Genomic DNA, 15678 nt, shown 5'->3' on the forward strand with positions numbered 1-15678 from the left:
CCCTCTTGCATGTATGTTAGTGATGCCTGAGAAAATAATTCCTCTCCATAGGCACTACATATAGATCCCAGGGTGTAAGAAGCTACAAGTAGAGCTACATTTGACAGACCGCAAAGCAATCTAAACAACATCAATATACCACTTACATCTAAAATAACTATGTATTTGATGTATGCATGGTGGAGACACAAAGATAGATGGATATGCATTTGTCTGTCAAAGCTGTCAATATTTTACGCTGTTGTGTCACAGTCACCAACAGAATAGGATCAATCTAAGCATCAATAAAGCATAGAGGCCTAGAGCCATTTCCTCAGGGGGGCTTAACAGAGATTCAACTAACATATTGTGAAGGACAGAGTATATAATGTTTCTACTACTGTGCACCATCTAGGTCAGACTGCAACAGGGAACATTCTGGTATTATTCTAGCATTAAATGTCAATAAACCACATTTATTTAAAGCATGTTTTTATACAACAATAAGTACAAAAAATGTTTTCGGATTAGGACAGAATGTATTTGCTGCTAATGAATTTGAACAGACTGTTAATGTTGCCTCTGAAGCCAATCGCATGCCATTTTTGCTACAGTGTCAAACAGTGTTCATGTTTAGATAACAAACACCTAGCGGCCAGCTGCTCAGAAGGCGACGCAGCAGGGGGATTTGGGTATGTGTGTTCATGCAACTGTGTGTAAGAGTATTTTCCTTGTGGGTCAGGCTGAAAGAGAGGCAGACTAAAAAGAGGTTAGTGAAAGTAACATGTGTACATAAAATCACAAAGGGGGTGCAAGTCGGGGTAATGAAAGACAATGGCGACAACAACAAATGGGGGAAGGGAAGTGTGTGTGTGTGTGTGTGTGTGTGTGTGTGTGTGTGTGTGTGTGTGTGTGTGTGTGTGTGTGTGTGTGTGTGTGTGTGTGTGTGTGTGTGTGTGTGTGAAAATACCAACATTAATTTAGTGCGGAACAATGCCAGTCACGTTAGAAGAATGTTGAGGCGAGACAACAATAATAACAAATTAAGAGATAAACAATAAAAATGAAGTTGCCTCTTGGGGCAGAACTAGAGATGAAGGAGAATCAGCTGACCGAAGGAGGATTAACAAGACACTTGTTAAAGCTGAGGCATTTTCCAACACTCGCGTCTGTTGAGATGTTTGAAATTTTTCTTTAATAACCAAAGTCTCACTTTCATTTCCATCTCATATTTAATAACCAAAGAGAAATTCATTAGAATTTAAAGCAGACCTTTAAGTAACGAACAGTGGCATTTATAGAACCTCCTTGTTTGTGATAAAAAGCCAGAGCAAGATGAAAATTGGTCCGACTGTCAGGCAACTATTGAGCTATCGAGGGTGCCCTACTAGACTGTCCTCATTTATTAATGTAGTCGATATTCCACAGTAACTCTCCTAATTCAACATATTTGTCTCAACTTTCTTCCATTTGTCATTTCTGACCAACACAAGTTGTACTGTGCTGACTGATAAAACTGAAGTGAAAAACTGTTTGTTAGAACAATACTGGTACTGGTAGAGGAGGCGAAAAAAATTAAAAGCCAAAAGAACCCAATTAACGAGACAGGTAATGACGTGTCTATTGATACAGCCACTGGCTATCTGGCTGGCCGCCTGCAGTATTCTCAGACGGACCAAAATTCAATATGTACTTTGGCTATTTTCTACTTAAGTGAGAAGGACCAGAGTATAACGGGGGAAAGTCAAACAAAAAAGGGAAACAAAGACATGGCAGAGACAATAAAAGCCGTTTCTCCGTTTCCTGCTGCTGCAATTACTTCTGAACCATTCAGTCTTCTGGCCTCAGGTTCAACAATCATTTTTAAAAATGTGTCTGTCTAAGAATGTGTGCACACACACACTGATATACCTGCACCCCTACCCTATATAATGACATGCCTGCATTATGCGCTCTCTTTCTCTCTCTCCTTAAATGCATTAAAATGTAAACCTGTGTGTGTGTGTGTGTGTGTGTGTGTGTGTGTGTGTGTGTGTGTGTGTGTGTGTGTGTGTGTGTGTGTGTGTGTGTGTTGGGGAATTACAGAAAGAAAGAGAATTAAAGATAAGATGAATACAGTGAGTGATATACTGTGAGACAGTACAGTGCAAGTGCATGAGCGCATTATACTATTGCCCTCATTGATGTGGAAGAGTGCTGCAGTGCCCTTCATGTAGAGGAAAAGGCTAAGAGGATTCAGCTGGTCCCCAAGCACAGTGTGTGCCTGTGTCTTTGCACTGTTTCCAGGGTATGCTTATCAGGGTGGACAGTGAAGTTGCAATTCCAACACACGCATGCACGCACGCACGTCCTCGTGGTAAACCAGTTGGGGCGATAAAGCAGTGAGCAGGTTTCTCCCTTCCTCTCATCTCTCCATCTCTTTTCAGGCCCATCTATCTCTCCGTCACTGCGATGGTGTGAACACGTTTATGTGGGCCGCTCCGTTCACCTTCAGGCTATAATTCACAATTTTTCAAGGAACAAAGACGCCCAACTGTGACACTGATACGCAAAGTGAGCAGTGGTTTATTTGCAAACTGCTACAAAAGCTGAACTTCATCCGTGACGCCAATTAGTCGACAGTCATGTAGACAAGCCATTGTGAGCGTCAGTACTCAATAGAAACTACAATCAATGGCATCAGGCTCACAATGTGGGTTTCAAGGTCAAACTTAAAATTACAAATTGAATCTCTATTTAAATTGACAACTAACATGGTTTGCCAGTTATCTTGCTGCTACTCTATTTCACAGAGCGAGACACATCCACCATCACACAGAAACACTATTGCTCAATTGTGACTCAAATAGACGGTCAAATGGACCGTACAGCAAAAGGTGTACAACTTTTAATACAAACATCAAAAACATTTTTTTTTCTTCTCTGAGCTCCGTTCAGGTTTGTATCAACATCAATAATGACAAACGCACAGATTAGGGCACATCTGTGAATGTCTGCTTTTTTGTGTGTTATTTTTAATTGACAACTGGGCAACATAATTGACAATCTGCCAATGAGGATTTATTTTAGTGTAATGCTGAAATAATTAAGAGCCCCTTCTGGGTCATATCACTTAAATAAAAAAACTGAATTGTACGTCACTGTTGGCAACACTATCAGAAGAATTAGCTACGATATGATGGTAAAAAATATTAAATATCTCTGGCATGGATGTAGTCCAGGTTGGTCCAGACTGCTGCAGTTATGAATGGATGGGGGCAGATCCTGTCTGTGGCTATAAAGCAGCAGTAATATGGATACGGGGCTGCCTTCTGCACTCGTGGTTTGTTTGACTACAGTATGTGGTGGGAAAAAGGGCCCGGGGGGCAGTTCACCGTCCCCACCGTCTGTTTGTCTCGCTGACCAGGAAACCACACCATGCATTATTCATTATGTGTACTCATATTCCCTCCCCCTCTATCTCTTTCTCAGATACACTCACACATTTTCCATGTGTATGCCAAAGTATGAGAAGGAAAAACAAGTCAAAAATAGATGCAAAAAGCAAAGACACAAATGCATGTCGATAAAACAGGCCAATATGAACGACGGAATGTCGGGCAAGTGTGTGATAGAGGGAAAAGGGGAGAGGGGAGGGGAGGGGAGGGGGAAGAGACATGGTCAAAGCAGTACTTGTATAATCGGCCTTATGCCAAAATAATTCAAGCGTGATCGGAAATCAATGTGAGAGCATGGAAGCTGTGGAGAACTCTGATGCTGTCCTGCGGCCAAGAAAGGCAAAATAAGACATATAAAAGAGGCTCAAATGCATGAAGGATGCATTCTGTGTGCCTCCGTGCGTGTGTGAAGAATGCTAAATGAATTGATCAGAGTTGCACTGACCACAGATGTGCATGGAGGCAGATTGAAGAAAATGACAGACAACTAGATAACAATTCAAACCCAACTGCCACATTGTGACTATTTATACTTGAGGTAGTGGTACTATAATAATTACCACACGGAGAAGGAAAAGCAAAATCCTCTTGATATTACAAAAGGTGGTGAATGCATTAGCATTTAATTAAAATGCTCACCAAGAACAATTATTAAAGCAGAGAGCTCTGAGATCTGTAGAGGCAGGCATTAGCAGGGAATCTGTGATGCTGGCCCAGTGACTCATCAAGGCTCCACAACCCAGCCTCCTGCCGATCTGAAGGCAGCCTGTACAAACCCTCACTTATGGCAGCCTGATGCACGCAGTGTTCACGTCACAAGGTGGGGTAAGGTGGGCACGGGGGCCACAGGACACCCAAAACTGACACTTTGCACGGTGAGGTAAGTTTCCGTGTGTGTGTGTGTGTGTGTGTGTGTGTGTGTGTGTGTGTGTGTGTGTGTGTGTGTGTGTGTGTGAGGACTGTCTCAAAATGCTAATTCGATTTTGTTTGGTTTTTCACCCGATTACTGAAATTATCATTTTTATTACCATGTTAACTCTTGTCAACTGCAGCTGAAATTTGATGTGGAATAAAGTGTTTCTAAATTGTTGTTCCAAAGGATGACATATGACTATGTATCAAACTTTAAAATTGGAAACACAGCTATGGCTGCTCTTGTACTGTTTGAAAATATAGTTTCCTACTAAATAGACAGTTGACAGGAAGACTCAAAGTCAAATGTAGGATAATCCATAGCAATGGTATATTATACAGTTTAGTTTCTTAAAACAAGTACTTTTTATGACTCAATTGTAAACACATGATTGGAAATCATTTTTAATAGTTTTATGAATTTTGGATTTAAAGAGAAATACATTAGATTCAAATGTATTGAAAAGCACCCTGACGTACCTATACAAAAGGGCCTCTTCATGTATGTGCATGTTTGTCCTTATATGCCAATAAGTGAGAGAGAGAATGTAAGCTTTACGAGCATCTCTCTGTGTGAGGTAGAGTAATTGTTAGTGAGTAGGCAGTAAGGGCAGTACAGTAGATGAGAGACCACCCAGACTGAATGAGGTCAACAGGACTGACGGTATACGTAGGTGGTTCAGTAAATCGCATATTACTGTCCACTTAACCTGCTCTCGTGCCTGCTCAATCAAACACTCCATCTCTGCTTTACCCTCTTTTCTTATTCTTGTTTCCACTCCAGCCTGGTGATCAGTTATACAACTGGACATATAAACAGTGGATCCAATCCACAGTCTGTTGTTTAGGCCTTAAATAGCTTTTGAACTTGACTTACTTTGATGCCAGCATCACACTCTCATCGTCACATTTTTCACATCGCAGCCCTCTGTTTGGAATGACGCTAGTTATCATACAATATTTAAATGAGGAGTTGGGAACAGTTTAAATATTGTTTCACTGACTTGTGTATTTCATTAACTAACACTGAACCACTAATTATGTCCCGTCTGTAGCTGACTCATCCTAGAGAAACACGTCAACGCAGTAAAATTCTTTCGTTCTCCTTCCTCCCGTTTAGGCTGAGAGTTTGAAGTTGCCACCCAAAAGCAAAAGCAAAATCAACAGAGAGCCTCAGTGACTGAGACTCTTTATGAATGTTTTTATCAACGGAAGGTAGGAGGTGAGAGAAATTAAATGGAAGACATCAATAAAGAAAAGAGAAATGTCTGGGGAGTGGTGTTTACCAATGTGTTTTCTTTTTTTCCTCAAAAATCTGTGCTGCTGTTTCAGTTTCACGCTGGGAACGGGAGCAGTGTCTGTCAGAGATTAACACAGCACAGAGGGAGCAGGAAGAGAGACAGAGGCAGACAGACGGTAAAAGAGAGGAAGAAAGAAGGGAGGGAGGGATAGAGGAAGACAGAGCAGATAAACACAAAAGGGATTTTTGAAAAGAGTGAAAGTGAAAGACATCTTAAAAAACGGCAGCGAACCACCAGAGAGAAGGAATGAGGGGTGGTGGTGGTTTATAAATAGAGGAGACAGAAACCAGGGCCTCTCCCCTCACTGGATGCCACATTAATTATGCGTGTCTGCATCAGGAGAAATTAAGATATGGCTGTCTAGCAGCTTAGAGAGAGAAATTGAGAATGGAGGGGGATAGGGAGAAATTGTAGGCGAGGAGGGAGAGAATGGAGAGCTGGGCTGCGGTCAAATATTCAAATATTCAATTTTGCTTAGGAAGGTTCCTAACAGAGTGAAATGACCCGGAAGTAGTTAAGTGGCTGCCATGACAAGAGCCGTTCGAATGGTCTAAGTGATGAGAAAAGGTGCTTCAATGCTTCCTTTGTTACCTTCTTTAGCATAGGATACACTGGACCGTCCTTTACGAAAGGAAAGGAGATAATTGCCATCCCACAAGTCGTTGCGGCAGAAAAATTTAAATTAAAAATTTAAAGCGGCGCATCACCATTTCACCGTTCATATTCAGGATATTAAGGTGTGCAGTAGTGCCGGCCGCAACCCTGTACGCACCGTGCGTACATTTTATTTTCTGTGAGACATTGCAACACATCTAATGATAATGTACTTTATGGCACTGTCTGAGTGGTTTAATAAACCGGTTAATGCGAGAACTTAACCCTCGTCTACAACGCGTAAAATTACAGCGAGCATGTGTTTACAGAACTGTGAATGAATGGATCGCTGAATCCAAAGTTACACAGCGCAGAGGTCAGCAGTTTATTTTTAGCCCAGAGCAGCCTCTGAAACAAGTTCACCTGTTCGCCCCTCAGTGGCTTAGTTCAATATATATGTTTTGTTGAAAGTCACTACAGATATGACTACATTATTTGGACCACGTGTGAAAGTAGGAATGTTATGTGCGAATGCGTGGATCAGCTCTGACGGCATCCAAATCAATTACCTGAAATCACCCACCTACACCCACCCAAATAAGTCATTTTCACCCTCTCTACAGTCTCTGTAGGCTACTGCTTTTTAAATGATGTATTGTAGGGACGTATGAGTGTTTTCTTTAAATGTGTACTGTAATGATGAGAGAGGATGCTTTCAGTAACTGTACATGTTTCCAAGCACTGCAGTAATGCCACTGTAGCTGATATCGTGGGATATTTAAACAGCAAAACTAAAAACTGTAGTTATAAACTTGACAGAGAAAACATAACTCAACGTTTAGCTTCTGAAATAATCAATGAAGTAACGCTGCTGACTGCTGTCCTCGTGCGTAAATGTGCACAGCAGTGGCGGGCAGCTCTGCTGCGTTTACAGTTTAGAGAATATTGTCTTCATTAATAATATATTTCTTTCACCCACCCACAACCATCTAACCCTTATATATAGAATATGTAGCCTACAGTAGATTCGTAGGCCTAACGCGGTCTACTTATCTTGCATATATTTAACAATTATTTTCATACAATAATTGTAATCGAGATTCATGTGGATAAATATGAGTGGGCAGGAGGGTGTGGGTGAGCAACCAATTATGATAATAAACTTGACTTGCAGAACACCTTTCATACAAGAAACAGCCTACAGCCCAGTGCTTTATAATGACAAAATGACATGCAGTAAGTGCTTCACATGAAACGACATAATTAATGCAGAAAAAATGGTGATGAAGTATTATTTTCCATTAGGTTGTCCACGTTTATTGAGCCAGCATGAAACACTGTGAAAACGCACGGGGCAAAGTATCCAGATGCGCTTTCTGCAGTCCACCTTTGGAACAGTGTAGTTTCACCATGGCAGACCCACGTCAATAAAGGCTCTGACACACCAACCTGACGGCCGACCGTCGGACTGACTGCCTCCCCGAGATGGTCAAAAAAGTGCCGCGGAACACACCGAAGCGACGCCGACTTGAGCGTACGTTCTGCGCGTGCGCGAGACGTAATACGTCTCCATAACAGCAGGCGCCGCTAATCTGCATCGTCTCCCAAAAAATATTAACCGGCAGCTGATTGGACGAACGCGTCTCGTGGGTCTGGCTTCTCCCGAATTTCAAAACAGACCATAATGGCGGCTCGTTTGGAATATAATCTCGTATTTTACGAAAATAGTTCACCGAAACGTGTTTCTGAAAACATTTTTTAGCAAGAAATAGACCATGCAGTTGCTGAATCTGTCTTCATTTCAGATCGACAAAGGTCAGTTTAATAGATTTTCGTCAGATTTTGAGAGGAGTTCGTCACGCTCATCCCGCTCGTCATTTCCGGGTTAGCGCTCGGAACACACCGAACAGACTCGAGTCACTGACCTCGCCAGACTGTCCAACCGCCGATAATCGGGTTGGTGTGTCAGCGCCTTAACATCCGCCATCACATGATTACGCAGCCGAGCGTAATGGCAGTTGGATTCTCCTCGCACTGCGGTTGTCTTTTCCTAATTCCTTTTGAATTCTCCTTCACACATTTCCTTGACCTCATGACGTTTACCATCGGGGTTAAGGAAAAGTGGTTGGGAAAGGACTTAGGAGGTATACTTTTGACTTTTCGACCGCAGCCCAAATGTCAGAGATTTAAAACTGGACACCAGAGACGACGATGGGAGGCGAGAGTGAGGCAGAAATGAGTGGAAAAAGAGAAAGCAGAGAGAGAAAAGGCTATGAGTGGAAAACCAAAAGAAAAGAGAGAAGCGCGTCCATGCCTGCACCCAAACTCACTCTCAAAGGAGACAAGACCGAGAGAACAGCTACTTACAGAGTAGTGGAATACAGAAGTGCGAGAAGGGAAAAAAAAAAAGGCATAGGGACCACTGAGTTACTTAACATGTCATCAAATCAACATAGCCCTACAAAACTCAAAAATGGCTGTCGAGCAGCGTGAGCGAGAAAATATTTTATGAATGCAAATAAATACACCGCCAAAATCCAAATCAAATGTTATTCAGGTGAGGCCATCTTCTGAACATCTTAAAAACCTTGTGCAATCAGATGCCATTCAGAGATGAATCAACAGCAAAAGCTTATGCTAATGAAATCAAATGATCCATATTCATGTTCGAGTGTGACACACCTTAATAACCCGTTTCAATCACACTCAGGGATAGAAGAGATGGAGAGAAAGATGGATCAAAAGGCACAAACCATTTCTACTCCTCCGTTGTACATCATGTCTTTTATTCTGCTGCTACTTACTGGTCTCTCGTTAGAGCTTCTTCTCACCTTTTCACTCTGGCGTTCTCTCATGTAACTCTCTCCTGTTTCAGTGTCAGGCAATCCTATAACATTACACTAGCATCTGACTCTTTTCTAGCTAGATGTGTGCAGATTTCTGAACTGTGACTTGTTTCGTCTTCCCCTTGCTATGTTCCAGTTTGTTTAAGCCGGTGAACCAGAAGAATTACACCCAAACTGATTTTCTACACAGGGATTTTCAACCAGTTACTTTCTTTTGGTTCATTTTGCCTTTTTTTTTTTGGAAAAGTGACAGCTCTCATGTGTGAACGCTTAACTGTGTTGTTATCTACTTGAATGTGTCCGTTTGAGAGCAACTGTTTGTGTTCATATTTGTCCATAACAGCAGGTCAGTGCAGCCAGCCAACCAGCCCCCGCACTGGGCTCAGGCCTCATTATATGGCTCGGTCCTGCCTGCTAACTCCCACCTACCTGTGAAAAACTTGCTGACACCACCGATGACTGGCAAGGGAGAAAATGTGTGCGATAGTGTGTGTGTCAAGAGTGTGTGTGGACGGAAGAGGTTATGTGCATGATAACAAATTCTTAATATAATCTGCTTATCTATTGGAAAGACTAAGGAGAATGTGGCAAAGCATGTATACAAGTGTTATGAATCTGATTAATTATGCATTTGTGCGTATATGTGCATCTGTAAAGGTAATACAATTCATTTCAACATGTCAGTGCTCGAAAACCTCTGCACTGCATTGACTTATGGGGGCAGATTTGCATCCCTGTCAATCAACATCCCCTGTTGCTTGCATCAATTATTTCCCAGCCGAGGCGTTCCGGTTCCAACCTATACTACTGGCTCTTCACACAAACACATCCATATACACACTAACACTAGTCCACCTCCAATGCTGGCCAAGGCTACATTTCCATGACAATTAAACACAGGAGGACAGTGAAGTCAGCCACCCTACGCAAAAAAAGCCCTTTAAAACGGTGATAGGAATGGAGAGGGGGAGTTAAAGAGAGCAAAAGAGAGGGAGTGTGTGGCCTGGATAAGTGGTGGCAGGATTATAGCTAGTTTCATTATGGCTTTGGTCCGTTCACTGCTCCTTATAAAAACCTATTAGCATGTGAATGAACAGGCACACACTGTAGTTTTCTAAAGCCCAGGAGCACTGATCCACTATCAGGTGAGCTTTCCATAAACTAGTAAGCGGGGGAGGATGTTTTTTGTGTGTGTATGTGTGTGTGTGTGTGTGTGTGTGTGTGTGTGTGTGTGTGTGTGTGTGTGTGTGTGTGTGTGTGTGTGTGTGTGTGTGTGTGTGTGTGTGTGTGTGTGTGTGCGTGCGTTTTGGGGTTAGTCTACTTGTTTGTGGCCATTTCTGGATTTTTGTTGAGATTCCACATAAGTCAGTGTATAAGTACAGTGCATTAAATGCTGTAACAAAGATCATTTTGGAGTAAACAATGTAATCAGCTTATTAAAGTCAGTGGCCCAATCCTTGCTGCCCGTTTCTGATGTCAAGCATCAAACCAAATATCAAATTGCCAAAAGAAAATCAAGAATTTTGTTTGGAGGAGATTCCTTTGGTGGAAAAATGTGAATCTCTGTCCTAGATGGTTTTTTTCTTTGGAAAAATTGTCCAAACAAGAGACATCCTGTCTTTACCGCATGAGTGTGAATGCTGTCTTATATTATTATAATATTAATGACAAATTGCCTGGAAAATGTTAAATGTGGGTATAATTCCTTATTTTTTTAAATTAAAGAAGTTTTAATATGTGTTGCTCATATAAAATGGGCTGGATCAACGTGGCAATCGCACAAAAACAAAGCCAGAATGCCTGATGGAAATTTGTTTTCAAGCCAAAGCAGGGTCTGGGTTTATCAGTAGCTGTTATTAAAAGTATAATAGACATTAATTTCTCGCATCTCTGAACCAAAACGATTGTGTGCTCAAAGCAGACTAAACTTGGACTGTGAGTCTGAAAATACAATGCAGCAATGTGGGTGCCAAAATAGCAGAACATCAAAGAGTTAGCAACATGGGAATGGGCATTGAAACACTAGTAGGGAATGACGAAACCAGGGCCAGAATGTCACTCTATACTGCTTACCTCCCTTTGCAGCACCAGCTCTTTGGTGAACAGCATGGCCTCGTCACTGAATGGTTCCGCCACCTGCATCCCTCCAGGCATATTTCTGGAACTGCGTGGACATTCAATACCTGGCCAAAGACAACACAGTTGCAGGAGTTAAAGGTTAGCACAGCAGCTAATCAAAAGAACAGCAAGATGTCCTGAACAGTTTTAACATTATTTGGCTTGAAGTCTTAAAGACCAGGAGACATAACATAAAAAAAAAAAATGCACGAATGCAGAAATACTGTTGCCATTTATATAAATATCAGCAAGTCACTGACTCGACTCCACAATTTTCAGGACCTCTACTGCGATGAACAATGGATGCCACTTCATAGGCCAAGGTCAAAATGGCTTAGCCGCACTATTTCACAAAGGTGTGTCCGTGGCACAACACAGATTAACCAGCTACACTATCATCAGCACTTAGTGGATAATTGGTCATCAAGGGGTCAATAATGAGTGCCTAAAGTGCTTCTGTGTATAAGCAGTTTCAACTGAAAAACAGCCTTGTTGAATTTACGTTTCTGGGACCCTTCATCGTCAACTCTGCTAGATTTTCAGAGGCTTTCTTGTAAAGTTCAGGTAGTAATGGATAAGCTTCAGGGCAAAGGTGGGGGAAATGAGTGAGAGGAATGAGTAGATATAAAAAGGTGCTGTATTTAATGTTCACCCTGTTTAAAAAAACATATACTGTGATAAAAAGAGGTATATGCAAGAAAGGTATATGCATAAGAGAGAATTTCTGTGTTTGAAGATAAATGTGACTAGGCTATTTGGTAGAAAGAGAGTGTGAGTGAGTGAGTGAGTGAGTGAGTGAGTGAGTATGTTTTTGAGTGTTTTTACATGTACAGCCTCTATTGCAGGAGCATACCTAGCTTCAATTTAGATTCACTTCTTTTGTATCTGATACCCCTTAGGACTTGACGCACTATGTCTATGCAACGTGTGCTTACGTGCACAGACAAGTAAAGCATGTGTGTAAAGGTGAAAACACCTTCACAGTAGCTATATGTTAATCCTTAAATTAATATGCGCAGTAGCAAACAGGTTGGTGCCGTATTGATTCAAGCAGAGAAACGTAATGACAGTTTTGGTTTACAGCATTGTACTAATAAAGCAACAGCTCTCTCCCAGGGTGTTCCTTTCCTCTCTGACTCTCATGTTGAATTTAATGAGCTTCACTGGCATGACAGAAATGTGCGCGGGGTGGACTCCTGAGGCAGCATATGCATAGAAGTAAAATCAGATGTGCTAGCGCCATGGTCACCTCACAGTAAGACTACCCTGGCTTTGAAAATTACTTCTTTTCCATGTACGTTTGGGTATGTTCTCCCCATGTTCCTCAGGGTTTGCTTAGTCTAGTGATGTACTGGTGTTTCCCAGACTTTTGGACAGAGAATGCTGCTGAGCTCTTGCTTCAATGAGACAGTGATGGAAAAAATAAAGCGCTGTAAGATGTAAAAAAAATCTCTTAAGATTGGTTATACAAGCCACATTTGTAATATGTAATATATATATTTATTATTTACTGAATTCCAAATGCTAAATTCTTGTAGGGAATTTATGTCAGACCCCTTTAAACTTGTCAGCTAACCTAATTGGCAAACATTTGTTTCCTAGCTGATTTTATTATAAAATAACCTACTAGCTTTTTTTTTCTTTTTTTTTTTTAGTACTTTCTGTTCCCTACAGAAACCTCTGCACAAGTCTGTCCCATTTTTGAGAACAAGAACAAGAGACATCAGCGTATTCACACTGGCAGAGAAGGGAAAATGACCCAGGAAAGGCAAAATGAGGCCACAGGACAGTCAGCACCATTTACATTCTGCAAAATGGTGATACAACAATGGATTGTTCTTTAAATGAGATTTCTACATAGATTTATACATAAAGTAAATACGAGAGGGTAAAAAAGCAACACCCACAGTAACAAAATGATTTAATAAAGAACTGCTTTAGAAATGTACCTACATATTTAGGGGTGGAAATCACCAGAGGCCCCACTATACAATATTATCAAGATACTTATGTCACATATTGCGATTTTAAACATATTGCCATAATCTGCAATATATTGCAATTTATGACCTTTTTCCAACTTTAACAAATTATGTCCCCAAAGGAAACGTTGTCAACATCAGTTTTATCTAAAAAGATACATTTCTCTGCACCATCTAGTGGATTGAAAAACCAGTTGATTTTATTATTCTAGTACCAAAAAGTTAAGGTATTCGGTATCCTACTACATTGAAATAGTAAATAAATAAAGTGCTGCTCCAAACTGCAGGATGGGACTCGCTGGGGAAGCTGAACTGTCCTGACGCCGTTAAGTGACCTGTGATATTGTCATTGAGAGGCAGACACTTATACTGTGTTTTATCGCCCTCTCAAGACGAATATTATGCAAACATTATCTTAATTTTTTGCATAATATTCGTCTAGTACCTGCCTCTCAAAAGTAAATAAAGCTTCCTGAAGAGTAGAGAGGATGAGGAGGAAGAGGAGGAGACGCTGATGGCCAAGATCATCTGCAAGTATTTATAGAAGTGGACCAGGACAGGGCTTCCACGTGGGACAGTGTGGCTTTAACAGTGCCAGAATAAAGAGTAGAGGAGGGATGTGGGATGCAAAATAAAGGAAGAGACAAAGACATGAGAGGAAAACAATGGGAGGGCAAATACCGCACACTCTTTGCAAAAACTGGTGTATGACGTAACTGCAGAGAGAGAGGTTGGTTGGTCGGGCTGGCTGGAGCTATGATTAAGAGCGAGACTGTGTCTTTCTAACTTAATCCACAGAAAAGACTACATTACATTTAGCTGAAGCCTTTATCCGAAGCAACTTACAATAAATGCAGGACAAGAATCAGGACTACTTGGGAATGTAGTACACGGAGAGGTCATGTTTAACTTTATAGCACATGTAGTATAATGTCTCAAAGGGCTTTTCAGGCCCACATCAGCAACTATTCTTAATCCAGCCCAAGCTCTCTTAAAAAGACAAAAACATCCCAAAAAACCTTAATACACAAAGAAGGGGATTAGAAATGAAAAAAAATAAAAAAGACCATAAAATAAGGTTTTAATAGGTCAAATATGAATGTTATCTATCTATCTATCTATCTATCTATCTATCTATCTATCTATCTCCCAATTAAATAAAGCTGAGATATAAGTCCAAATCATCAGTCAAATGCACATACAATGCATGCTCTCCTTAAATGATCTACAGCTTTCCGAACTGCACTTAATAATATCCTGCAACACACACACTCTTACTGTAGTCTCTTCCCTGCAGCATTTAAACCAAGCCAGGGAGTCACTTAGCGCAGCCAATTTTAACCTGCACCATGATACATAACTCACGCTTGACACCAAGATAAACATCTGGGTCAAACTACAGGATATCTATCTTATCTGATCTCAGAGACAAACAAGACATACACTGATCACTACTGACATCACACTACACACTACACACCACACACCACACACACACACACACACACACACACACACACACACAGCTGTTATACAGCATCTTGCACATGTTGTTCCTCAAACTGGCCTGAAGCGCATGCCCACACGTCAATCCACCGTACACCACATTAATCATCAGGTCTGGAAGACGTGGATATTAGATTTCTCATTTTAAAATGTCTGTGTCAGGCTTTTGAGACAGAACTGAAAACGGAGTTAGCAATGACTTTAACAAAAGAGTGCACAACTAAATGAACTGCTTAAAGAATCAATTTGTGTCATTTCCAAATTCCGCAACCCAACTCGGAGAAGACGACAAGCTATCAACCACATCATTTAATAATGCTGTTTGTATCACTTTCCATCTGTGCTTCTTTCCCCTTCCATAGAGCAGAGACTCAGAGAAAGGTGGGAAGGCCCTGTGGAGAAGATGTAACATTTTAATCTGTGATTCAGGGTGAGCCGTCCGCTTGATGAAATGCAGCCCGTCCCCTTAGCTCGAACACACACAGCTTTGTTGCTCAGTCATAGACTCTGCAGTTCCTCCTTCTCACCCCATAAACTGTCAGTTTCTGCATAGACTAGACAATTGTCCTCGTCATAAATCCTTGTCTTTCTTCCACAATCATTCTCCATATCAAACATACAATTAGTGTTACATTTCTAAATATAATTTATACCCTTTAAGCCTCTGCCCACTCCATTTTTTTTAAAGCTTTGAAGAGAGCCAGGCTAGCCGTTTCCCCCTGCTTCAGGTGTTTGTGCTAAGCTAAGCTACTGGCTCCATCTTCATATTAACAGGCAGATATGACAGTAGTATCAATCTTCTCATCGTCTCGGAAAAGAAAGTGGATATGTGCATTTCCCAAACTTACAAACTATTGCTTTAACTGGTGTTTCGTAATCTCACTGCCATACTGTTTGACTGGAGTACTTCTAAGAGTTAAGTAATACTCCCAGTCATTAAAATGCACTAGTAAGTGCCACGCAAATATACAAGTCACACAAACAGGCTGGATTCTTTTCAGCG

At 41.2% G+C, this 15678-nt stretch overlaps 1 protein-coding gene across 2 annotated transcripts in view; it reads right to left on the reverse strand.

Annotated features, from left to right (window-relative positions):
• The window catches only part of snd1 (staphylococcal nuclease and tudor domain containing 1), a 182428-nt gene that overhangs the window by 108531 nt on the left and 58219 nt on the right, over positions 1–15678 (reverse strand). For both annotated transcript variants that reach the window (XM_031313715.2, XM_031313714.2), the window contains exon 16: positions 11143–11252. In XM_031313715.2, coding sequence (XP_031169575.1) covers positions 11143–11252 — 110 coding nt within the window. The remainder of the gene's footprint in view (positions 1–11142; positions 11253–15678) is intronic.

This window comes from Sander lucioperca, chromosome 20 (genome assembly GCF_008315115.2).
Source record: "Sander lucioperca isolate FBNREF2018 chromosome 20, SLUC_FBN_1.2, whole genome shotgun sequence".
NCBI lineage: Eukaryota > Metazoa > Chordata > Actinopteri > Perciformes > Percidae > Sander > Sander lucioperca.